The sequence below is a fragment of the Saccostrea echinata genome, unplaced genomic scaffold, assembly GCF_033153115.1.
Source record: "Saccostrea echinata isolate AGI-Se365-2 ecotype Australia unplaced genomic scaffold, CSIRO_AGI_Sech_v1 ptg000076l, whole genome shotgun sequence".
Classification (NCBI taxonomy): Eukaryota; Metazoa; Mollusca; class Bivalvia; order Ostreida; family Ostreidae; genus Saccostrea; species Saccostrea echinata.
This window is the reverse complement of record NW_026889825.1, coordinates 951458-977572: the sequence shown is the minus strand read 5'-3', so window position 1 is coordinate 977572 and position 26115 is coordinate 951458. Positions and strand designations below refer to the sequence as shown.

General features: G+C 34.6%; 1 protein-coding gene across 1 annotated transcript; it reads right to left on the bottom strand.

Moving 5' to 3' along the window:
• Positions 1 to 1419: 1419 nt before the first annotated feature.
• On the bottom strand, positions 1420 to 26115 carry LOC133176505 (uncharacterized). Its single transcript, XM_061311621.1, has 10 exons — positions 25981 to 26115; positions 11610 to 11811; positions 10981 to 11162; positions 9627 to 9758; positions 8421 to 8506; positions 7818 to 7938; positions 6858 to 6938; positions 4673 to 4794; positions 4234 to 4479; positions 1420 to 4075 (listed from the first exon to the last, which is right to left on the bottom strand). Exons 1-10 carry the CDS (start codon positions 26003 to 26005, stop codon positions 3929 to 3931), a joined length of 1344 nt encoding a protein of 447 aa, XP_061167605.1. The 5' UTR covers positions 26006 to 26115; the 3' UTR covers positions 1420 to 3928.

Below are 26115 nucleotides of genomic sequence, written 5' to 3'. Positions count from 1 at the left end.
CTTAAACTATGGCATCCTTGATTATCAATTTAGTTAGGACAATCAATCCAAGATAGGAAACAAAATAGAAAACATATGATTGTAAAATGAATGTATAAGTTTCCATAAAGGAGAAATTGACCTTCTCCCTATCTTGAATTATAGCAGCCATAATTGACCAAGATTTATTCTGCCAACAATGTTTTATGATACACACTAAAGTACTGGAAGTAATGGACAAAATATTATCTTTTCAAAGTTGTGGTAACCATGGAAATAAAGTATAACAATTAATGATTACATGTATTGAGTTATTTTGCCAGTTAACATCTGTCCTTGGACGGTTTTTTCGATCAGATGATAAAATGTACATTAAGTACAAAAAAAATTAGCAAAGTTAACTACTAATCTTTCAGAAAAACACCGCACTATACTACATGTAAGTATGAGGTTCTTGTATGAGGCTTTTCATATTCAAATGAAACGCTTTCCTATTAGAATGAAATATGGAGATAACGAACAGTATTCGAGCTCAAAGTCATACAAACAGAGAGAGCAGAGCAAACACGGACCTCCAGAAACATCAGAATTATGAAGGAGTGAGCATCCCCTGTCGACCGGTCACACCAGCCTGTGTGTACAACTAACATAGTTACGATTTCGTAAAGATTTCGTATCATTTTAGTTTTGGGGAAAACATAATACAAATATTCTTCAACATATTGAAGATATAGCCCTGCTTGGCAATAAATATTTTGATATTAAATTCTACAATATTCTGAGCAAAATCATTTTCCGATTTTACCTTTTTATTTCATTTGCAAAAAATTGCGAAATTAGTGTTTTGTTATACATGCTAGTTCCACTTGCAAACTTTCAACAATCTGACATGGAGAGAGTACCTTGCAGAGAGAAGTACTCCCTCTACTATATACTGGATTTTAGGACATACTCCTGCATGGAGTTAGAAGCACACTTGAAGGATGAAACAACCAGTGCAATTCAATGGTCACTATCATCAAGCTGCAAATTATATTCAAAGTCTGGTACTGCACCCAGTATACCTGTGCTTTAGTAGAAATTACCCATCGTATTTCATGATAAATCGTAACTTAATCCATCAATTAATTCCAACAGAAATTCACTGCTTACTACACAAGCTTCAGTTGCACCCCTTCAGTCTCCCCCTCACAACATGACAACTTTTCCCCAAAGTAACCCCTTTACCTAATTACTAAGGCAGTTTTTTTTCTCTCAAGAAAATAGTGCTTCATGCTTCCAATTATCTGTATCAAGGCAACACAAGGCTTTTTTTTTTTAAAGATGCCTTAGGTTTTATTTCAATTCTCGCTCCCATCACATACTCGGGTTAGTAAACTAATATTTGACAGTATTATTAGTTGGTGCGGGTTTAATCTTTCATACAGAAATAACACAGGCTTGATACAGACATAGACTTGTTTATTGGTACAAGTAATGCACATTTATAGAATTGAGCTTACAATACATTGATGACGTAGGCGCTACTGGAGATCACAACCGTTTCCATGACAACCTAAATAGTACCTATAGAGATTTTTTTTCAATTTACTAGATTTTTGTTCTGAATGGCATCGGATAACTTTAAAATTTCCGGAAAAGAGAGTCATAACCTTAGAATGAAATCAACATGTGTAAATTTAGTCATTATCTTATTTTGGATACAAGTCATTTGATCTCCAGCAGACTTTTGACAAGATGCAAATTAAATGACTAAAATAAGTTTGACTGAAGAATTAAAGCTTGTTTTATATGCCAGTGGATTAAGAGAGATTAGGTTTCACTCCAAATGCTTTCCAATGTTACTGCAGTTAAAAATTATTAGCACAAGACAAAACAAAATTTTTAAATGGTGAACCGTATATACCATTGCAAGTATATAATGTATACACAAGTTCACCCCAAAAATTGTTACAAAAATAGCTAAAAATTGAATTGGTTGAACGAAGACTCCATGCTTTAGTAAGTTCACATACAGCATTCCGTAAATTTTCATAAAAAATTGCGGAATGTTACAATGTGATTACAAATTACAAATACGAAATGTAATACTGAATATGCAATTGTAAAAAATAATGAGATACTAGTATACACAAAATGTCCGAGGATAAAAGGTTCCCTCAAACATTTATAAACTAATCTCATAATGCATGCATGACAAATTATAAAACAATTAATAAATAAATGACTTTATATGGCAAACATACTAGGACTAGTTAGGGGTATTAATGAGCTATAAAGTTACCATGACACTATAAACGCAGTGCAACTATGTGGCATATAAAATATATTTATAGAACTTGTTTACACATTGAACATGTCCAGCTAAAATTTATACAAATGTTCACATTACTTTTTTTAATATATATGTAAGCGCTTAACATACTGGTTTTATTACAACACTTTGGCATTTTAATCTGCAAATATTTCCATCATTTATCTACAATACGATATCATACAGTTCTACATACTAATTAATGTGTAAAACAAAAAAAAATGAAATAAAAAAAAAAAGATTTAAAAACAATCTAAATTCCTTTATTTTTGACTATACGATTCTCGAGAGTACACAGATGAATCTATTTTAGGATACATATAAATTATACAGAACAGAACAGAAATGTAGGTACAACCTTTGCATTGTTCACACAATTTCACTAACACAATTTCAAGTGGAATATACGAATCTCAAAAGAGACGTTCGATTGCCCTAAATTTAGAAATGTTTCACATAAATTTCACACGAGTTCTTATTTTAATTTTATCTATATCATTTTTTTTAACCTGGATATACACTAAGTATCAAAAAAAAATTCTTCTGTTTTTCTCAGCTTCTAGATGTATCATTGACGCCTTACGTGTTACAAAATTGAGAATAATTAACGAAAGTTCATTAAAACAGGTTCCCGGTGTTAAAAAAAATGATGCATTAGATTTACAAACATGAATTAAAAATTTTTAAAACTCATCAGTATCAAAAAAGGAGAGCAAAACTCTTGATAAAAAATAACTTCAAGGCAGCCAATGTATGGTTTAGCTCATCACAATACGAAACAACACTTCATCCATTTATAATGGACTCTGAGCGAAAAAGTGGCGTAAATGAAGGCATAAACTGGTTAACACTAATGATTTTTTGTACAAAAACTAAGTTCCAAGCCAACAATAGGTGAATGTTTCCATGAACTGCATGTAATTTGCTTAAATTGAAAAACTGGAAACAATATAAAAAGCTCTAAATTCATGAAATAAATGAGTATTTTGATAAGCTTGATTCTTTCTTTTCGTGACACTATATGGCGGTACATCTTTACAGTCAAACCTGGTTTAACAGTGTCAAGTTATATTGTTAAACTTGTTAATCCAGACTTGACAGTAGCAATACCCTATATGTTTTTTTACACAATTTAATATTGCACTTCTGTCATAAAATGTACAGTTTGGTGTGACAAAAACAGGATTTCATTGAAAAAATGTAGTGAATATTTTTTTTATGATATTTATGGCTAAGTAATGAATTATGAAAGGGAAAAAAGCCCCTCATTTTCATAGCACTTGGTTTGATATCTGAAATTCCCTCCAAAGTTTTAATATTTTTTTTTGTAAACATATATATTCTTTTTCATCATAAATTGGTCCTTCGAGATTTTGAGTCAGTGTCACGTGAAAGAAAAAAAAACATCATTCATATTTTTTAACCCATGACTAGGCCTTGTCCATAGTCTCCCACACTTTGTGTCACAATTTTTTTTCTTACTCCATCTATATCAAAAAAATAATCCCCGCCAGGTCGATATCCATTCCTCACAACATTTCCAAACCATGTGGAATTTTTTATAAAAAATATGTCATGGCAATATGTTTCATGTTAGGAGTCAATTGTAAATATAAATCTATCGGTGATTCACGTCTATTTTGCGGTTTCCTCTGGATTAGATTCTGATTTTTCCTCCTTCTTTTCCTCTGTCTTGGTTTCCTCTTTCTTTTCCTCATCCCCTTCCTTCTTCTCATCTTTAACGTCCTCTATTTTTTCAGACTTCTCTTCCTCCTTTCCTTCCTACAATATTTCGTTATACGAGTTATCTCTCTTTGCTTGTGATTTTTTTTAATCTCCGTATATATATTGAGGTTTAAAGAAAATAATGTAAGATCCTTATTCATGAGGTAAACTAGTAAGTAATTATTCCACAACATTTTATTTAATTGCAGTTTTACCTTTTTCAGATCGTCTTCATTTTTGTCTTCATCTTTGACATCGCCGTTCTCTTTAGGTTTTTCCTCGCCTTCATTTTCCTGGCCTTCTTCCTTTTTCTCCCCCTCCTCTCCCCCCTCGGGCTCCCCACTGCCGGGGCCCTTGAATTTCTTCGTTTTCTTGACCAGACCCGCGTCAATTAAACTGTAGGCCATGTCAATCAATGTGTCCTTGAGCTCAGTCGGGGTAATTTGAAGGACATCCTTCATCTGGATAAAATCATTTAAAGTTCATTATCCTTTTCACTCTTAATGCAGTCGGTGTCATCGTACATATTTAAACTTGTGTGTTTGTGTTAATTTTTTAAAATTCACTTATTCTGAAGGTTTTACCTTCAGAATAAGTGAATTTTAAAAAAATTTCTTAAAGAAATTAATTTTACAGTTATGAATGAAACGTTACCCTTGTGGTGTCAAATTTGAAGACTTTTCCGACGTCCGGCATTATCATTTTAATGGTCTTGTCGAACCAGCTGCACATATGGAGGATGGCATTAGGGCAGTTTGTTGTAGGTACATTGTATCCTGAAAAAAGTTAATACTTTTAAACAAGTTATCTCTCTTTGGTCATGAAAGTGCCTCCATTTCCTGTCAATTCTCGAAGACAAAAGATTTTTTTTTCTTTACTATTAGATAATTTAGTTGTTGTTCATTGCAGTCCCTATCATTTCTTATTAGCCGGTTATCCTTAACATTACTAATCGAAATAAGTAAAAACGAGACATTTCAAATTGGAATACTATTAATACTATTTTCAGCGGCCAAGATAATTAAAATAAATTATTATTATCATTTGTACCCCGTTGTCAAGTTTTCTTCAAGGGGAATGGGTAATTATGTAACATTACAAATCACTGAACTTAGGGAGTAGATTTTTTTTTTTTTTTTTTTTTTTTTTTTTTTTTTTTTTGCCTTAATCACACCTAAATATGATGAGTTTTAATTGATATATAGTTTTTCGCAGACTGAGACGAGACACATACATGGATACATTGATGTGAAGGGAAAACCCGAGAATTTGTTGTTATATGCAATAGGCTACAAACTTTAAAACTTATATCAGTATCACTTAAGTCATCTTTATTTTTTCCCCCTAATCTTACACCTGTCAAGTGTCATTTAAATAAATGTATAAAAAATAACTTCCCTGATTGTTCTTTTTTTCAAATAAAATCCTTTATTTTCGTTCGTCCGGTTATACAAAAGATATAAGATCCAAAAGTAAACACAACCCAATGCGGAATATTTTTGCTCAATTTACATTTTGTGCATTTTACAGACGTGACCTACTTGTTGAACTTCTTTCTAATTTTTATTTCAAACAGAACTTTCATTTATGAAAACGAACGACAGTTACTAAAAAATTCAAAGTAGAATGTATCAAATTCATATATGTTCAAATCACTTTATGCAAATGCAAATGGGAATTTTTTCCCCAAAGAATACATTTTTTTTCTTCAAATTATTAAAAATATATTTAGATCTTCAGTGTCATTTGACTTCCATTCATGACATAATAATAAATAATACAGACAGTCGTTAATTTAGCTATTCCAGGATGATACATGTATATCTAGGATCTCCCATGGTTTGTGGTTGGATATGATTTTTTTTTTTTCATCCGGCGAGTTATATGTTTTTATTCCTGAGCCTTGACAAGTGGATAAAACACACAATGAGTTGGATAAGAAAAATCATCTCCAACCACAAACCATGGGAAATCCGTTATATCACATGTTCTGCACTTTTTCTACATGTACATGAAAATCGACAATATTTGACTTGATCAAATTCATGCAAAAACCTTTGTGACATCGAAACCGTGAATACGCTATTTCATCAGCTATATTCACTGTATAAAGGCGTAAAGATGGGATAATAAAAATTATCAAATCATAAAATTTCCATAAAATTAAATAAATATTCAAGCAAAGAATTGGGCCATTTCATGAGTGTTGATTTTCTTCAATGCCTCCACTATGAGTGTCATTATCATTGATTCCAATCATGTTAATTCATCAAAGACTTTTTTTTTTCTGACGTTGGTATTTTTAAAGCCCCGATAAATTAGAGAAATATTGCATTCTCGTTACGTGGGCGATCCTGCGTCTTTTTATACTCATGAATGCCAATTTTAACAGACATTATATATTTATCCATGTCGATTTTTTGCACAAAAATATGAATCACAACATTGCTGAAAGATTGAAAAACGAGGAAAATTTAGTTTTAGAATATGTTGGTAGTGATAAGCTTTGTGCCTCATTTCTGTTAAATTAGCTCCTTCGGTTTTCTAAAGGGGTTTATATCTGTATGTATAGTCACGAATTAGAATGCGTGCATGTATATAAAATCCATCAAAACAACCTTCCTGCTTCTTAAATTACAAAATACAAAAAGGAAACATTTAAAACTCATGAGTTGATAAATTTGTACACAAAAATAGCTTCCTTTGAGAAAAAAATAGGTTGTACACCACGCATTATATCTACTAGACATTGTTATGTTAGTAAAATTGTCACTTATATGTATAATGCACATAAAACCTTCGTTTTTTTTTTTAATCAATACTAGCTTAATCTAGATACCTTGATGTTTGAATTCTTTTGATAGAATTAGCGCCATTTCTTTCATCCAAACGTTTGAGTTTACTACAAGGTGTCTTTTGCCTGAAAAAAAAAGAAATATTGATTGAATATAATTCATTAATTAATTAGAAGCCTCTGTACTTATCTGAACCATAAAATGTCAAATAAATGTCAACTGTGTTTGATAAGCAGTATTTATATATGTAACCGGTTGAAAATCATTAACAAGGCCCCCAACCGGCCCCTACACAATATGGTTTATCTTTATTGTCTGCATGACGATTAAAATTACCAGCATAACAGAAAATATCATCATAGCTCCTAATGCTGGCTGGCAAACAAGAAACATTTAAATAGTTAGAACACTTTTTCGTCTCTCTAGTTAATAAAAGTAAGGTTTCCGCCAGCTATCCTGAGTATCTTCTCATGTCTTAGTTTTATTTTCTAACAAGTTTCTAATGAAATGAGTAACTTGCACACATTTTATTTTTTTTTTCTTCTTCATTAGGCCATTCCAAGTTTTTTCTATGTTTAGCGTCCACCCATTTTTCAAAAACCTACCTACCTATTCGCTAAAAACGCACGAGACAAAAAATAAAACACAGACTTAGTAGTCATAAAAATGACGTCATTCAAGGTATTTGATTTCATTAATTTATTTATCTTGTAGGAAGATCTATTCTTCAGCAAAATCAATGTATTAAATGCTTAAAATATCCCTAATTTGACATATTGTAGACAAATATTTAGAGAAATTGGACAATTCTCAGATTTCGACAAGAAAAATCAATTTCAGAACTCTTGATTTTGTGTGTTTTTTTTTTCTGATATGGAGTGTCAAAACCAAAGCGCACGCGGACGCTAAACATAGAAAAAACTTGGAATGGCCTTATGTTATACTAGCCATTTCATTCTCTTTATCTGACGTCATATATATGTGACATGCGCATTGCAACTTACCAGCAGCTTCATCTAACGTCATAGCCTTGACATGCGCAGCGGCGACATCACGAACGTCAACTACAGGAAAGTTGAGCTTGGCAACGAACGGCTTTTCTCGCTCTAAAATACGCTTCACCACCTGTTAAAAAATTCTCAAGATATTGCAATTGTTGTGGTATTTTTTATGATTTTTTTTAATGAAATGTTTTCTTGCTTTTTTACACCGATTCAGTTTAATAATAATAATAAAAAGACAACGCGTAAAGATTTTTTAGTTGTAAAATGCAAAATTACTTTTTTCTGTACAATTGCTCAGCATTATCACAAATGGTTTTCGTTAACATTTTTGTAAGTTACAGATGAAATAAAAAACGGTAAAGAAAATATTCACGAGTTTGTTTTTAGAACCTCTGTTGTATAGAATGTAATTTTTATGTGACATTTAAATAATTTTACTATAAAGATAAAATAATTTACACAGATGTTCCATTTCCTGTCGAAAATTATGACCTAGATATGCAAGGAATGTCGCTTTCACACACACCCAGGCTGGGTAAAATGATATATATATCTGGTCCAGATTTTTTTTATGCATTGTTTTTGTTTGCTTGACCCACTTACCTCAGAACTAGTAGACATTGACCCATTAATGACGGGCCCCATCACATATCCAGGGTTGATGACAGCCAACTCGATCTTGTCTTCATCTGAGAAGATAAAATGAAAAAAACATAAAAACAACGATCTATCATGCTGGGGAAGAAGGTCGATTGCATGGGTGCATGTTCGAACAACGTAAACAAATAATTCACCATCGCTGCTTGTTACGCAACATGCATATAGCTAACAAACAAGCATCGCTTAGCCGATCGGAATAGGATTGTGCGTTGTCTATTTACTAATGTTTAAAGCGGAAATCTTCAAAAAATAATTTTTTGCAGAGAGTAAAAACAGAGGAGAAGTTATAAAAGTACAAAAGTGAAGTGGCCTCTTAAATTATTAAAATAATGATTCTTTCCTTTTGTGTAAATTTAATTATTTGTCAAAAATGTACACAAATTTTACATTCATTATCTATTAACTGTTAAGAATTTGATTAATGTATTTTTGTTTTCTTCCCCCCCCCCTCCCCCACAAGGTTGCTATATGTTTGATATTTTACATTTTTTGCCCACCTGTCTTGCGGTGTTGTTTTTCTTGATGTTATATTAACCTCGGGCGTGCATATCCGAATGAAACAACAGTTATGTTCATTTCTTACAATAAACGACGCTTGGTTACTCTCTATTTAATAAATGTTTATATACATTGTAGGTAAAGGCAGAGATATTCTGGCAAAATGCCTTCTCAGTCATCTAAAAAACTTAACACTGCACCAAATACCTAACAGCACAAACCGAGATAAAAACGATAGAATAGATGATAATGTGTATGTGCGGATTATTGTGTAGGATTTGTATGTCGCCTTAACGTGTGAGAAAACCCCCCTTTTTTTTTTTTTTTTTTGTAATGTACTTTGCTGTTGCACTCCTGGTTGTACAAATAATTGTAAAAAGACAGGTGGTTCATATGGAAACATGTCCTTGACATTTCTTTTGACTTTGGAAATAGTTATATTTCTTTAATTTGAGTAAAATATGTTATTTGAAAGTTTGTGTGTGAGTGTTTTTTCTTCATGATGTCTGGTTAGTTTTTAATTGGCAAATGCAAAGTAAAGCAATGCCGTTAAATATGCATATCTAAATCCTGTTAATTCTTTAAACAATACTACAGTATTATATAGAGGAACGATATCTAGCTGTCGTCTGCTCTAGTCACGTGACATACCCGGAAGTTCTTTGACGTAATCCCAGGCGCCTTTCTCGGCTAGCGTCTTACTTTTGCCGTAGGCGTTCAGCTTCTCTGGTTCCATCCAGTCCTCTTCTGTGAACGTTTTACTTGTGTCGGCGCCAGGGCCCCCTGAAATAACAATATTGATGTATTGATGAATGTCCCTTGTGTAATAGAAAAAGAATTGTTCTGCTTGCCCTACTAGTGTAAGTTGAAGCAGGACATTAAAGTCTTTGATCCGAATCAGCAAAAAATTCAGTAAACACAGCCTATTTCAATACATTATTTAATTTCATTTCTCTTACATGACTAAACGTGTTGTTTTAGAAAAAATAAATTACTAAATCTTGTTAGTTTGAACATATTTCGAAAAATACCGTGTATCAATAAAGTTCTCCATTCTGTGAATATTAGAATCTGGTGTGGGGAATTTATGGCCAAGTGCTAGTTGCTGCACTTCGTGTGTTTGTGTATGAGCTTATAACCTGAGGACAAAGGATAAATGGCTCGAACCTTCCACTTAAATGTACTCCGGTAGTGTTTGTCATCGTCTAGAAAGGGACTATCGATTTGTTCCGACGAACTGTCAACTTGCGTCATACCAACCTCTGATTTAGCGTATTTTACTCAATATCAAGTTGGATGTTAGACTTTTCTCCTTGGTAGCGATATTATCCAATGCACTACTATAACTTAACCATTAAAAACTACGAAATTAAATGAAATATAACGCTGAAGAGCAGTGTCCTTCCTAGTGTCTTTGGGTTGATCGAATGATACTTGCAAACAAGCCATTATTTTTTTCTTCTACTTCCAGTTGCACTTTTTTTCCCTCGCGGGTATGTACTCATTGCAACGCTACATTGTATTTCCTGGCCTTAATGCACCTTGCAGTTGTTTGTTGAATGTAAAACTAATTAGGGTTTGCATAATCTATGGCTTTCATTGACTTTGGTGATGATTGGTGACAAAATGAGAGCTTCAAACGCCATCTAAAACGCCTTACTTTAAACTTTTCAGTCAATAGGTATGTGAACCGCGCGCACCGTCCACTTTGTTGAAGGTTTTGTTTTAAAAAAAAAAAACCACAATGACAAATATACACATGTACAGCTTTGATTATATACGTTTACTTTATCATTTTCTCGATTGTTTTCAATAGAATATTAAAATTCTCCTTGAAAAAAATTGTACTTTTTGTCCTTTTTTCCTACGACCGCTAAAATATTCGGAGAGAAAAAAATGTAGCGAAGATATATTTGCATACTTCAAAAAGAAGCTTATACTTCTGTTTCCAACCAATTTGCATTAAAAAGCTACAAATGGAAATGAAATTTAAGTTAAAACTCACATCCAACAGCAGCACATGAACTGGTCAGGACGACACGCTTGACTGATTTGGCGGCCACGCATGCCTTGAGTACAGCCTGTGTGCCTTCCACGGCTGGCTGAATGAGCTCACTTTCTTCCTTGGGGGACTGGGCAGGGAAGGGACTGGCGACGTGTATAACATATTTAACATCTTTTACAGCCCTGTATACAGAAAATACATGACATACTAAACATCTTTTACAGCCCTGTAAACAGAAAACACGTGACATACTTAACATCCTTTACAGTCCTATAAACAGAACATACGTGCCATATTTAACATTTTTCAGCCCTGTAAACAGAAAATACGAGACATGTTTAACATCTTTTGCAATCCTATAATTCAAACTTTCAGTGTTCATGGGACCCGCGTGAATCTTTTTGAGGCCTTACAGAAAAGTTTTTAATAAGCTGGTACGGAAGACATAAAAACAAGGTGTAAGATAACGGTAAAAACAAATTTAAGCATTTCAAGTATAAATATCAAAATATCTAACAATGGTTTGAACTCATTTTTGGAGGAGTGTTACTAGTAGTTAAAGCCGTACTTTATATCTTCCTTTGATCGACTCATATTTGACTGAAGCTTGAAAAAAAAAAAATACATACGGCTCCCAGGACTCCGGTTTGGTTAGATCCGCCTCTACCAGCTCTAATTCGTGCTTGGCGTCTGGACAAAGCTCCTTCAGCTTTTTGATCCTCTCCTCGTCTTCCAGACTCCTGAGTGTACCCCTAACGCGGTACCCCTCCTCCTGGAGTTGTTTGACGATGTGGGTAGCGATGAATCCCCCCGCTCCTGTTACCAGCACCACTGGAAACAAAAATAGTAAAGCAAACATTAACAAAATTAATCAGGGGCGGATCAATGGTTTTAAAATGGGTGCTCCAGTAGAAAAGCTGTATTGTATGAATCTTATTAACTATATGTTTAAAGAGTGATTTTCATTTGTTCTATCATCACCATTTTTCTCTTTTATAATACCGTTGTTAATTTCGTTGTGATATATCAATTTTTATTCATTTTATCACAGACTTAGTCGCGAATCCATTCATTTTACACAGGTGAGTTATACGTATTCTTCAATTTGATCAAACTGAGTACTATTCAGTATATACATGTATATAAATTTGCACATTTGAAATTTTACGTTTTTTTTCTTTAAATCCCCTCGCATGGAATCTCACCATCTTAAGTTTCTTACTTATCTGTACTGAATTGATAGTGTCGGTGTATAAAATTTTATCTTACATCCACGTGCAAGTTTTCAAACCGGGAAAACATACAACGATGAACATAAAATTCGTACGCAGTCGATGTAACAGTATATAACTATGTCAGGACTCCACATTCCTTGCGGATTCTTTCAAATTAATACCTCGGTACATTTGGTTTAAGAATAACGAACCCATACCAACCCCCTATCCTTGATTGTCTTAAGGGGCGGCGAGAGTAATATTTATAACCTTTGATGCAGTATTTAGTAGGTTAATATAATGAATTAATAACGATTGCATCGGTTCCCCAAAACGCTTTTGCAAGAGTCATCAGACGAAGCAGAGTTGTGTAACGCCAACATAAAACGAAAACTTTATTTTTTCCAATTCTATGTCGTCTCTTGAGCGCTGCTTCGCTGCAGTATAGATTTTGCAGGTTTTCTTGCAGCGCTGTTTTTGATCTGCAAACCTCAGTCATCGGCAACTCGGCAATATACTCTATGAATCATCAAACTAAATTATGTTGTAGGCATTGAACAATCGGAGACACATTATAAAAAACCATACGACGCTTAACATGCATTTCTAATCAATTACTGTAGTCTGTATACACTTAAAATGAAAACTTCTAATTAAAGTGATACAATTTGAAAACTGCTGCGACAATTGGGTGACCACAAGGGAACCGGAGATATCTTAAGGTCAAATACAACTCACACTTAAAATACTTCAACTTTCATTAAGAGATTGATATTGGTGAATCGGATATTGTTTTTTCCTTTGTTTCAAAAAGTTATTAAGATGGCGATTACATGTACTGAGGGGGGAAAAATGTACGGTGTTTGTGAAAAAATAACACTGGCACACTAAATACCTGTAGAAAAACCAAGAAAGAACGGATTCTCAATACTACAGCGTAATTTGATTGAAAAGACGACTAGACAATTCATTTTGTGATAACGATGTACTGTAATTTTCTGTCCTGCAAGAGACCAGTTCTTCTAGAAAATTCAGAATAAATCGATCGACCAGGCTAAAACTATGTCTCTGAATGTCGTAATCTTTGCATAGGATTTATTGATACCATGAACCGAACTTAAGGATTTGCTTTCCGGGCTGGTGATAGAGTCGGAAAATAGTCTTTGTCTGTAATAAAGAAATATGGTTTTCTCTTGTGCTATAATACTATTTGGCTTAACAGTCTTATAGCAAGAGATCATTGCTTTAATCAATACTTATTTATAATATTTGCTCTAGAATCACCGAAATAGCTAGACTAAATGGCTTCGGCTACTTTATGATTTAAGATTGTGTCTTGCAATCAGGAAACAATAAACTTCAATAATCTCTCCCATTCCAGGTATTTTGGTATTTTGTTTCCTTCAGAGAGAGAGAGAGAGAGAGAGAGAGAGTTATTTCGTAAAGTTGTTACAGGGACTTTGTCACAAGATCTTGGTGTGAACGCTATTCGTAGGCCGCTCAACGTTCCCAGGAAACAAATTACTATTTTATAATTGCATCCTCAATCATAAAATTTTGACATTTTGTATGCCATAGTGATATTTAAGTTAGTCAAGTATTCTTCACTTCTACCACAAGCATAACTTTCGATTGTTACCCTTGCAGTTTTGAAGAGGGTTTAAATATTCTTTGTCCCCCCGCAATCCACGAGATCATGTTTCATATCATATTTCACTCTTGACATACTTTACTTCGACAAAAAAAAAAAATATACTGTCTGATAAAAATATCGGAATTGATGTAAACGATATCAGAAACAAGACAGCTTGTTTATTTTTATCTCAAAAAGAGCGAAATATCCCATAAGGTCTCATTCTGTTACGTCAACAGATGAAGGACCGGAAATGGTGCTAAACATGGACTCCTCAAGTTTTGACGTGAAGTATTTGGGACACAGCAGCGGTCCTCTGCCATTAGAACTTTGCTGGAATGCATTCTGTTCGGTTAGACCATTAAATAGCTTCCTGAAGAAATCAATATTCCTAAATATCGCTGCAGTTCTGGAATTGCACAGTAATTTCACAGCAAATTTTATTCATTGGGGATACGTTTTATCGCATCACCGAGGCTACTGTCTGATTTTTTTTCTATCGACTTTCATTAGAGCATGCCACGTCTGTTCCACGTCTAAATCTATGACATTTTTACCGTGAATCAAGCAACAAGTGTTTTTTCACACCTGTAGATATCCTGAAGTGAAATAAAGGGATTTTTTATGATCCCAATCGACTTAAGACATGCACCTGCATTTTTCCCTTTGTGTTTACACCAGTGTATGCTGTTTCTTGTGCATCTATGTTTTTCACTTACAAAAAGGAAAATTCTATTTACATAAATGCTGTTGTTAAATTCCTGACTAGTTTCTCTATCTTGTCATGTCTCGAAGAACACAGAGAATGTGCATGTTGCTAAATAGAAATGCTACGTCCTCAAAAGATAGATTAACCGAGCAAAATGTAACCATATATCTAAAATTTTGTTATTATCAAAAAAAAAATATTCCTGTTGTTGGCATTCACAGTTGTTTCATTCTATAATACGAGGTTATTTCGTGAAAGATAAACAATCTCTCGCACTTCAACTTTTTTGTCTTTTTTCTCGCTTAAGACATTTAACAGGAAAGGGAAGTTGAAACATCATTGAGTATAAACTGACGTTCGTTAAAAAAAACAACTGCCTACTTTGGAATGTTTATAGAAGTTTAATTGCAAAGGGTGCAAAAAAGCAAACCAGAAACAATGGTATTTGTTCCTTAGGGCAACTGGTTAAGTGTTTTCATGGATCTCCAGCAAAGCATGCGTCAAAACATTTTTTTGCCTCTTAGAAACTGAAATTTCAGCTATAAGTATTAATTCCTCCTATATGTATAGTCTAAACGGGCGACGAATAATTAATATGCCCCGCTATTTCGTAAAATGACCTCAACAATCAGAAGGAATCTTAATTAAGTTTGTAAAAACATGTCTGGAATTTCCTCTTGGCCTTGTAACATTTAGGTATAATGTTTACATGATGATGACAGATGTCTACAGATTACAAAATACTAGGCATCCCTGCCCATGGAGTAAAAGTTGTACTACGTATCACCTATTAGTCTAACAAACATTCCACTTTTCAATTTACGAGCAATATATTTCTGCAGAACAATCACAATTGGTCGCTCATGAAAACAAAATATCGTATAGGTGTTTGAGTACCACCCAGTCCTATCTAACAGCTAAAACTGAATTGTCATTTCCCTATGCCATTATCATCGTTCACGGCTGCTTTGGACGGTACGTGGGTCATATATTTGCGGTGTACGTGATTTGCAGCAAATGGTGACAACTTGAGTCGTACTCGATTACACTTCGTGGGAATCCACAATACAACAGCAATAGTTACAGCACTCGCACTCGGATCATTGTGCACTAAGTGCTGATAATGTGCTTCTTCTTTTGTTTTTGTCATTATACAAGATGATGGCTTGGGAACCAAAATATAACAAAGAGATTCTGTACAGATGGCATGAAGAATTGTCAAGAATTGTTTTTCTAAGTGTGAGAACCATAGCAGAAATAGGTTATATAGCATCCTCAGGCGTAATAGGTACAAAAAATAGCTATCTTGAATAGCTACTTATAATAAACAATACAGTTTGTTGTCGAGACAGGAAATCGACTTGTTGATTCTCCATTGACATAACTCATTTCAAAACTCGTTTGCATTATGCCTCTACTTAATAGAACTGGGTGGAGGAAAGTAATGTATACAAAAAAAATCTCTTTAAGTGTGAGCTTTGTTATTTCTTACGGTTTTATTTGTTTTATCTGATGGGCACTGAAGTCTTAATGTGGTCGTTTTATGCTCTCCTTGGCGTGTTTGAGGCGTAAGGGTCAACGTGCTCTCCGCCAATAAACATTGGTTTATGTGAGGTCATCTAAGGTGTTCCCAGCTGATAGGTGGAGTTAGACGAGAACAAATTGATGCAAATAAACGATAGTGCTCCGACATGGTATTGCGACAATAATCCATGACTGTCTACAAGCAGCTTTATTACATTGAAAAGTATTTCAGATGATGTTTCCTTTATTCAGCTACTGCTGAGGTTTGAACAAGAAATACTTTATGTATCAGTATATTCAAATAAGCATGCACACGTCCTTTTTCTACGTCTCAATAAAAATTTTGCTAAGATGTACATGTATATTTATAGTCAGTAATTATCAATTTGTGCAATGCTGCAACTTATATCCAACGTGGTATGTGATTGTGAATCAACAATTAATGACTGCGAACGACACTAGCTAGGTGATTATAACTAGATTAGTCCGCTATAATCCCCTCAATGATAATTGCCGTAGTGAATGTACTCTGACCTGGGATTATTTTCAGCAACAGCGACGTAAATAGACTACAATAAACTGACTAATAAGGGGATTTATAAAGACGAGTTGAAAGGTCAACAGACCGTCAATGGCGCCGACCATTACGTGAAATTAGAATATGGACCGTGTCTGGTCAAATTCCCGGGAGAACCCTTTGTCTCGATTAATGTTTACGGAAATCAATACATACAGATGGTTAAACACTCTTCTCTAATACCCAGGGGCGTTGTCATGAGGAGATGTATATTTATATAGATAAAGGGAACCTTGTGCATCCATGACTTCACTTAGGGTCGCCGACCCTTATCGGAAAGATGCAACAATGGGGAGTAAATTTGCCCCCAATCGCTTATCCGACCGTCTTCTTTGCAATATGGCTGTTGATGAAACAAGCGATAAAGTACATTAATATCATAAAATATTCATGTAATAGTGTTTTCTTGTCCCGTCTTTGTTTCGCCTGCTACGATGTACGAACACCCTCAGCCTTTGACAGAAACACGCGAAAATGCATTTCCATCCCAAAAGATCGATTTTCTTTTATTTCCACAATTTATATGACAACTTCTGATACAAAATGAAAAAAAAACATATTCAGCAGATTCACAAAATCTTAACATTCCAACAAAACCCGTTACTTATATACTCTCTCGAACTCCAGTTGGATCACACAAAACCCCCTTTGACTGCGTGTGTATTTTTTATCAAGTGTTACAAAGAGAGTCTGTGCTAGTGGACAATTTTATGGATATTACTTATCTGCGTGTAAATAAAGAATAACCACGCGGCATTAATGTGGAAATTACACATATATCTCAACCACAGGCATTCGATACTGCAATATAAGTGTCTTGCGCATTTATATATCGGTCTGCAATTTTTATAAAATGTTTACAGCACATTCTTTTCAAAGCATTTCTGGAATTCAAAACGTACCAGATAAACCACAGTTTTCTCTTTGATGCCTTCTGTCCTATTTATGACTCGGAACATCTCTTTATCTCGTTTTTAGTTATAAATCAATCGATAGGAAATCCCCCCCCCCCAAGTGAAAAACACGACATCTATTTTTTCTTGACCTCACAGTCTTGATTGTTTTGCCATTTCGGTCTGGTCCAAACTTTTCATAGAATATACATAGTTTGACATGCTTCCTCGTGTCATCACATACGGGAAAGGTAAACATAATGTATATACTTCATCCCTACCTATCGGAGTAGAGTAATTTGAGATGAAGTAGAACCGTCTCTCTCTTCTGCCATCAGGATTTGTCAAATCTAGTTTAATTGTCCTTTCTACGGTCAATTATTTACCCACCATGCTCTAGTAAACAGCAGTTATTTTAAGTGTAAAAATTTATACTCGAGCGGGGTTTAAAAATGACATTTTCTATCTTGTTTCATTCATCCTTACCGTAACTCGAATCCTAAGATTGAAATTGGAAGAACAGCCATAGGACATCAGATGGCCAAGTAGATATACATTCAGAAGCGTAAAGAATTTACGATGAAGAAATTAAAAATAAAATCCTGGAGGAGGGGGGTCAAGGCATTTTCCCTGGGTTTTGATAAAGCTGACTAAATAGTTAGCATGGTAGTTTCTTGGTTAATGACTTCTTGCTTTAAACATGGAGTATATTAAAAATGTATGACTGCTATGTGCTTCTTTTTAAACTTGTGCAAAAAGAGCACATAACATTCGTACAGGCAATAAGCAGAACTACACAGTAAGCTTAAAGCAAAACCACTTGTGAAAGAGCTGTAAAAATACGATATAGCGTGTCGGTTAATATTCCTCCAAAGATACAATAAATGGATTTTAGAATTCTGGTTTCGGGCTAGCATTACCTCGGAGGTCTGTGGGTCTACGGGGAGTCAAAAATTTCCTATTCTATGTATCAGTAATGCAGGGTAATTTGCATAACTATAAGCATTTTACGTAGCATTGACGAAAACCAACATTTTTTCATCGATAACATCTAAAGAGCAAAACCCAGAATGAAAATTAATTTTCTTCTCTCTGTTTTTGACATACGTTTTTGTATTCAATCAATATGTGGGTTTTGTAGCGATAAAAATAGTCCACCCTCATATGCTTGTCATTCTATGAACTGCTGGTCATAAAATGTTAATATATCTGCTGATTTAGCTATTTGTTACTGTTTTATCAACTATTTCTCAAAAATAACACGTAATACAGAGATTTCGTATCTGAGTTTGGTCTATTTCAAAGGTTTTTAGTTTGATTTCCGTTTCTCATGGAAAAATTAGCTATTAACTATTCAATTGACACGTTTTGGTTCGGTTCTATACATTTCTGGAAATATGCTCTTTTTTTTTTTTTTAAAGTGTCAATGTACTTTTTCTGGGAGATCTTACGTGAATATGCAAAGAAATTTAAAATTGTCAAAGATATTTTCTGTTTTGATTATTATGTATTTGGAGAAATCAACATTTGATGAAGTTCCGCGATGAAAATAGTACTGCATGAACTTTCACTGTAATCCTTGTATGCTTGTAAAGTATTGAGGTTCAAAGTGCCAGATTAAAATAGAGTTGATAAAATTAAAACAAATTGTTGAGATGTTGTCTCCTCATCGGCTTTCTAGACAAAGCATTGTCTATTGCTCTGTGAACAAAAAAAGTAGAGTGGGTCACAACTTTTGTTCCGTAAAACGAAAAAATAATTAAATCTTAGTCTTCTCGATTTCAGAAATCAATAAATAGCTGTAAAGCTTTCCATTTGATAGCTTGACAACAATTCAAACAACAAAATGCTACATCTGGAAATGAGAAACACGTGCAGTGTGTGCTGGTAGACCGCTGTCTGTTTTAGTTTGCGGAAATGAGATCAAAGTTATAGTAATTAACATAATTGGTCACACTCTCATAGAATATGAACTGAAAACACGTAACACTGAAAGAAATGCCAGATATTTACTATTAAGACGCCATATACCCAGTATAATGACATACATAGAGCTGATCCCAAGTAAAGATGCCTCATCTTAAAGTTCGTTCACCCGGTCACCCAAATACAAGCATTACAGTAATCATTACTGTAATGAGTTGGTAAATGAACAGTACGGTACAATCTTTACAGACTGATAAAGAAAGCTGTACCAAATCAGACAAAATGGATGGGTCAAAACATTCTGGATATCCATATTGGACTCATGCAGACAACAAACGGGAAAAACAACCTCGTCAAAAAACATGTAACAAGTATTCTAACAAATGCAAAATGACCACAAATATTTAACTTATTATCACTGATGTGGGGGCTCACCCTGAAAGAATCCACTATTTATCAGCGGGCGCGTTGGATTTGGTCGTGCGTCGCCCGCAGGTCATGGTGAGCGGTAATGCATTATATCTGGTTTGAGAACGCGTCACATTGGCAGATAGGACAGAAGTAATAGGGAATTTGACAGGTAGCCATCGTCGGATTATGTATTGGTGACCTGAACAAATACTGTGGCGTTTAGCGGTCCAGCAGATGTTATATTAAATAAAAAAATGTTGCTTTTCCATTCGGAGAAAAAGAAGCAAGTCAAGGCCTTATCAAACCTTCAGTATCTAAGCTTTCTTTGATTCTACATTTTTTGTTTCTTATCCGTGGTTGTTTATTAATGCGTGTGCAAATGGAAATGATTTGGTCGTCCATGTAGATATCATTTTGTAATATCATAATACGCAAAAGGACATTAAACAAACAGAATGAACAATCTTTTAAACTGAATTACTTCCGTTTTCATTAAATAATACTAGTATGCAATTGTGGCACATCGGACATATACATGCGGAAATAAGTCATCTAAGTGCAGTTACTAGTATTGCATTTAAAAGAAATGAAATAGCAGTTTTTAAAAGTTTTGCGTGCAGTTTGAAAGGAACCTAAAAGTGCGCATGCCCTTAAGCGGCCTCTATCAGAAAAGCACCAAAACATGTCGGACATGCATCAGATGCTGATGATTGAGGCGTCTGGTCGGAATCACATTCTGATAAAAACCAGGAACCATGTTCGATAGAACCAAAAATCATAACGACCTCCAGTATGACAGGGGGTTTATTTTGTCTTGCGGATTCATGTTTTCCTTCCCTTTGACATCTGACAGGACTATTCCATCAATGCGAGACATTCGACAACATAACCGTTTAGTACTTCAGTGATATGTATTGCAAACACATGTGATATTCTTACAATCCTACAACATGGAATGTTCATTAGATTGTGTTGATTCTGAGAATAATTGGATTTATTAGTGAAATGGTTATTTGACATTCAAATATGTTGTTAGATCGGTTTAAAGAGGCGAGCACAGAGAGACCAGTAGTATCTTTATCCATTCATTTTCCGAAACAAATTAGGCTTAAAACATCCATGCAGATAAATGAAAAGAAACATTTTTCAAGAAAATTCCAATTAATATCTAAATTGTACTTCCTTTTCAGCCTTTGGGACATTTATTTGGTTTTTTTTTTTTGTTAACATTCTTTATTCATATTTTTCCTACAAAATTTCACATGAAATTTACATAAATTACGTCTTTTAGTACACAGTAACTTGGTATCTTTAAGTATATACACAATCGATACAGTAAAAAGCAGCACTTAAAAATTATCAGTAAAAAGCTTCCATTAACGACCCCCAAATTCTCCCATAAATCACGTGAGAAAACCCCATTTCTCAGTCTCTTCGTGGAGACTAGTTTTGACATCTTATTCGTAGCATTACCCGTCCTTATCAAAACATTACTGTACTACAGATGTTTCGCTCTTCATCGACACAGACTCCATCTGTGCCGTACTGGAGTAAATTATCAGATCATTAACCCTCCTCTAGCGGGTCCTCCAGAACAAAGAATGTCAAAGCTTTCACACACGACCAGACCTGGCAAAATTAGGCGGATTCGTAGGGGGGTTTGTCGATGATGCTGAGAGGGAATATGTCACCCATCCTTTTATCACTCGAGAGAGAGAGAGAGAGAGAATAGGTAGAATATATCTTATCAATCATCGCCTTATCTCTCCCTCCCCTTATCCTCATCTCTTTAAAAGAGAAAGTTCGGGGGCTGATGACTGACAGAAATGATTAAAACATTAGCTTTATCGTGCGATAAGCGTGCACCCCCTCCCAGCCATGCCCCGCCGGTTTGACAGGCTACTGTAAACACTGATAGTGGTCCAACCAGACGCCCCCATTCATTTTACGGCTGTCTTAGCTCTGTCAAATTTATAGATCAAAGGGACATTGAACGTCCAGAATGCGGATCTATAAATTTTGAAAAAGGGGTTAATTTTCGTTGTACAAAGGATATCCTAACTATTTTAGGTTAACTGCGTGAGCACTTCTTGAATTACAATTTTAGTTGCAAACACCTGATTTTAATTTACAATTTAATAAAATTACCTTACCAATACAATATAAATGATAATATATTATAATAAAATATTAAATGATTAAATAATTTTAAAAAATACTCATGACCTTGACACATATTTCACGGACTATAAATAATAATATATTATAATAAAATATTAAATGATTAAATAATTTTAAAAAATACTCATGACTTTGACACATATTTCACGGACTAGTTCCCTTCAAGATGTAGGTCGACAAGAATTAAGAAAAACATTTATTTCGAGAAGAACTTCTACGAATTAAATAAAAAACCAAAATGTTCGTGCATTTCTTTTATGTAACACAGACACAAAGTGCCACTAGAAATGGAGGAATTTACGACTCTCCAGAAAGTCTAAGTGCAAATAGGTTGTAGTTTTGACATACATCTTTTGTCTAAATTGATTGGCGTGATTCATAACCTTCAGACACAAATCCATTGTTTTAACCACCCAACCTCGAAAAATAATTGTACAGTCACACCTAGGCAATCGAACCACCCACATAACTTGAGAAGGGGCAAAGACCACCAAGCTGAAAGATGGCCAGTGAGTCACCTTAAGAGGGGTCATTACTTCCAACCGATGTGTCACTATAATAGTTTTTGGGATTTTTATCTACTGTGTGTAATATGCTTGTGCATTCTAAAATCTCTCTCTCTCTAACTCTCTCTCTCTCTCCACAAGGGCTTACTCACGGTGTGAAAAAATGTTTATTGAAATAATTCACAAACTTGCAGCTATTTTTTACACTCAGGTCCGGGATAAGGCCTATTCTCTCTCTCTCTCTCTCTCTCTCTCTCTCTCCACAAGGGGTTACTCTGTGAAAAAATGTTTATTGAAATAATTCATAAACTTGCAGCTATTTTTTTACACTCAGATCCGGGATCAGGCCTATTCTCTCTCTCTTTCTCTCTCTCTTTCTCTCTAACATCATCAAATTCATTACACAGTCTCTTTGTCATCAATTTCTAAAATAAACACGATCAAGTGTTGTAAACAGCCGTGGGTAATTAACTGACAAATGACGAGCCAGACTCGTTGAACCTGGCCTTGTGGCCTTGAAGAGAAATTAAACGTGTAAGAATGATTTAAAAGAGCAGAACAAATAAATACATAATATTTTACGAATTAAGAGGAATGCGCCACTGTTTAAATCGGGTTGTGTATCATTAGATTGCTTTACCTTCAGTGAAAAATAACACACGCCAGCGATGCAATGTTGAGGATGTCATGGAAATTATAAATATTTATACAAAACTGTGTCTGGTTTGGAGGATCAGATTAGTGGGGGTCGACATTTTGATTGAAACGTTACATCATTTACACGCAGGGGTTTTCTCCCTGGTGGAAAAGGGTTATCATTTACGGTTGAAGGGGGGTCTTTTCCAGGGATGAAAAACCTGGAAGCCCCAGGCACTTGCTGAATGTTTCAATTAGCGGAATGATTGCGATATGAGCCCCCTGTGTTAAGTATCGGCCTATCCTAAAATACATGGAAAAAAATAAGAAAATGCTCCATACATACACAAACAATAATCACTACAGTGCTTATCGAAAAATACGATAACTGTCGATTCATCCGCTCAGCGAGGCGTGAGTCACGGCGTCTGAATCACTTGATTTTCTTTTGCAAATGCCTGTAAATATTAATTGATTTACAGAAAACTAAAATCGTTAACGATTTGTCCGAACTTTATAACTATACCAATGACTGTTGATGAGTAAAATATCATTTAGTCATTTCGTAAAAGATCTTTTTTTTATTTTTCGTAAAAAAACAAATCTGTGAGTCATTCGCTCTGTGAATCTCGCTTCATATCGATTAGCCTGAGATTTCAAATTCTAACATATTCCTGAAGAAATTGACGAAGGCACGATAGAGGGGCTCTGAAAATTATATCAATAGATATATTGTTTTTCCAATATCGAACACGCTTTAATGGATTGGAGCATCCAAGCAGAGGATTGGTAATCGCTTTAATTACTCATTAAAATTCTGTTTCAATGCGAAAGATGAAAGGCGGAAGGGCAGTGAAAGAATTCAACTGAAAATCAATCGTTTAACCCAATTATAATTTATCCAAAATGGACAGTTTTTTTTTTTTTTTTTAAAGTTTTTGGGTGCGGACGTTTCCAAGAACTGGGTGTATTAATCCATATGCTCAAATTTCAGCATTATAATACCATTTGTAAGAGTACAAAATGCGCTTTGCATGTGAATTTGGTTAGAGCCCGAAATGCGGAGGAGTTAATATAAATGTGATTTTTAGACGCTTAATTAAAATGCGGAAAAATATCACCCTGTGCTATTGAGTCGGTGCGCGTTGCGCAAATGAGCTTTTCAAAAAATATACAACTAAAAGTTAGGGGGGAAAAGAATAAGGGGGTTGTAATTATTGTAGAGAAAGATTTTCTTCGTTTCTTTTTGAAGTGTATCGGCCACCACTTGTGATTATGAGTGGTACTTTAGTCTCTCTTCAGTTCTGCTAGGAAGCGTTTTTTTAAAAAATATTTTTACCAAGCACTCAATATATAAGTATGTGCGCAGTTATATAATTTTGTCTGTCATTACTTTCAGCAATGTTTTTCCTCCGGAGTCTTCCATCTAGCGCCCCCCGAAAGATGCCATATCTATAAGGCAGATAAAGAAAGGGGGACGCGAAAGTGATACAGCAAGTTAACTTTTTACACATGTCTTTCGTTATGGGGGTTTTCTTGAAGTTTATATAAACGCATCATGTGGTTCGTAGTTGAATGGAATTCTAAATATTTATCTAATTCCCGTGAATTCTGAACTTTTCATCGCGTTGAGGGCTACTTCGGGGGCACATAGACAATTTGCTGTATGTCACATACATATATAAACAAGTCGAGTAATTTGTCCACTTAGCCGTGTGCGCGTATAGTAGTATATGTGGTATTTCTCACTAAGAAGTGACTAGGCCCGGGGGTAAACATATATTACATTGGTATATAACTGTACAAGTGCGACTGAATGCGAAGCAAATTGAATTAAGGTGATAGTATTATGCGGGATTAGTGTAACGATTTGTAATATCAACAGCCCCAAGAGTTTTTCTGTCAAATTATTCGCACCAATGTCAAAATGCACAGATTAAAGTCCGATTTCACCCAATACAACCATGATTTATATGTCTCAATATGCTTAAACTGTCCCGTTACAAATCCATATTACATGATATTTTTCACAGTGCATTAAACATGCGCATTTGGCCTTGCTACTCATCACGCATGTTATGTAATCACTTAACATGAATGCATTATAATCCACATATCACTGACTGTAGGGATAATCAAAAACCTGCATCGCACCCCAAGGATGCAGACGACAAAATTAGATGCCGTCTGCAACAGGACGGCAGAGAAAAGCAAACCACGACATGGGCGTGTTTTTCTTGTATTTTTGCTCAAACTGGTATATGGCGCTTAAATGTCGTTTGCTTGCTGACAATTTTTTTTTTCTCTCATAAAAATCAATAAGAGGAGTCGTCATTTTATTATAGTTTTCATTCCATGGGAAGACCTTCACGAATGAGGATGTTCTAGTTTCGTTCAACAATGATATCTCGACAACAAAATATTCATATCTCAACCAAATCACATATCTTTCCATCTTTCAAGAATTAAAAATTTCCGCTCCGGGAAATGAGTTTTTAAAAAATATTCCATAAAGAGCTTAGCAGATTGTTTCCGCATTGCTTTGAAATATTTTAAAATCTCGGCTCGTTAAATCGTGGCTTCTTTCAAACGGATATATTAAAAATCCCAATTAGGATAATTTAAACTGCGTGCTGAAAAAAAGTACATAAAAAAGGGAAAAAATCTTACCTTCTTTTCAATTAAGGTGTAGTTCATTAAATCACTAATTTTTCTACATCGCTCACTCATCAGTTAAATCATTTTCGTAACAATAAAATTTTGTAATGCATTAGAAAATTGCCTACTTACATGTAGAGTCTGTTGCTTCTGCCATCTTGCTGTAGCGAGAATAAGCAAATAGCCAATGCGTCTGCTGCGCTAATCGAAATCGAGGCCGGAATTCCTTGTGGGGCACACCCCCTTTTCATATATTGACATAATCAG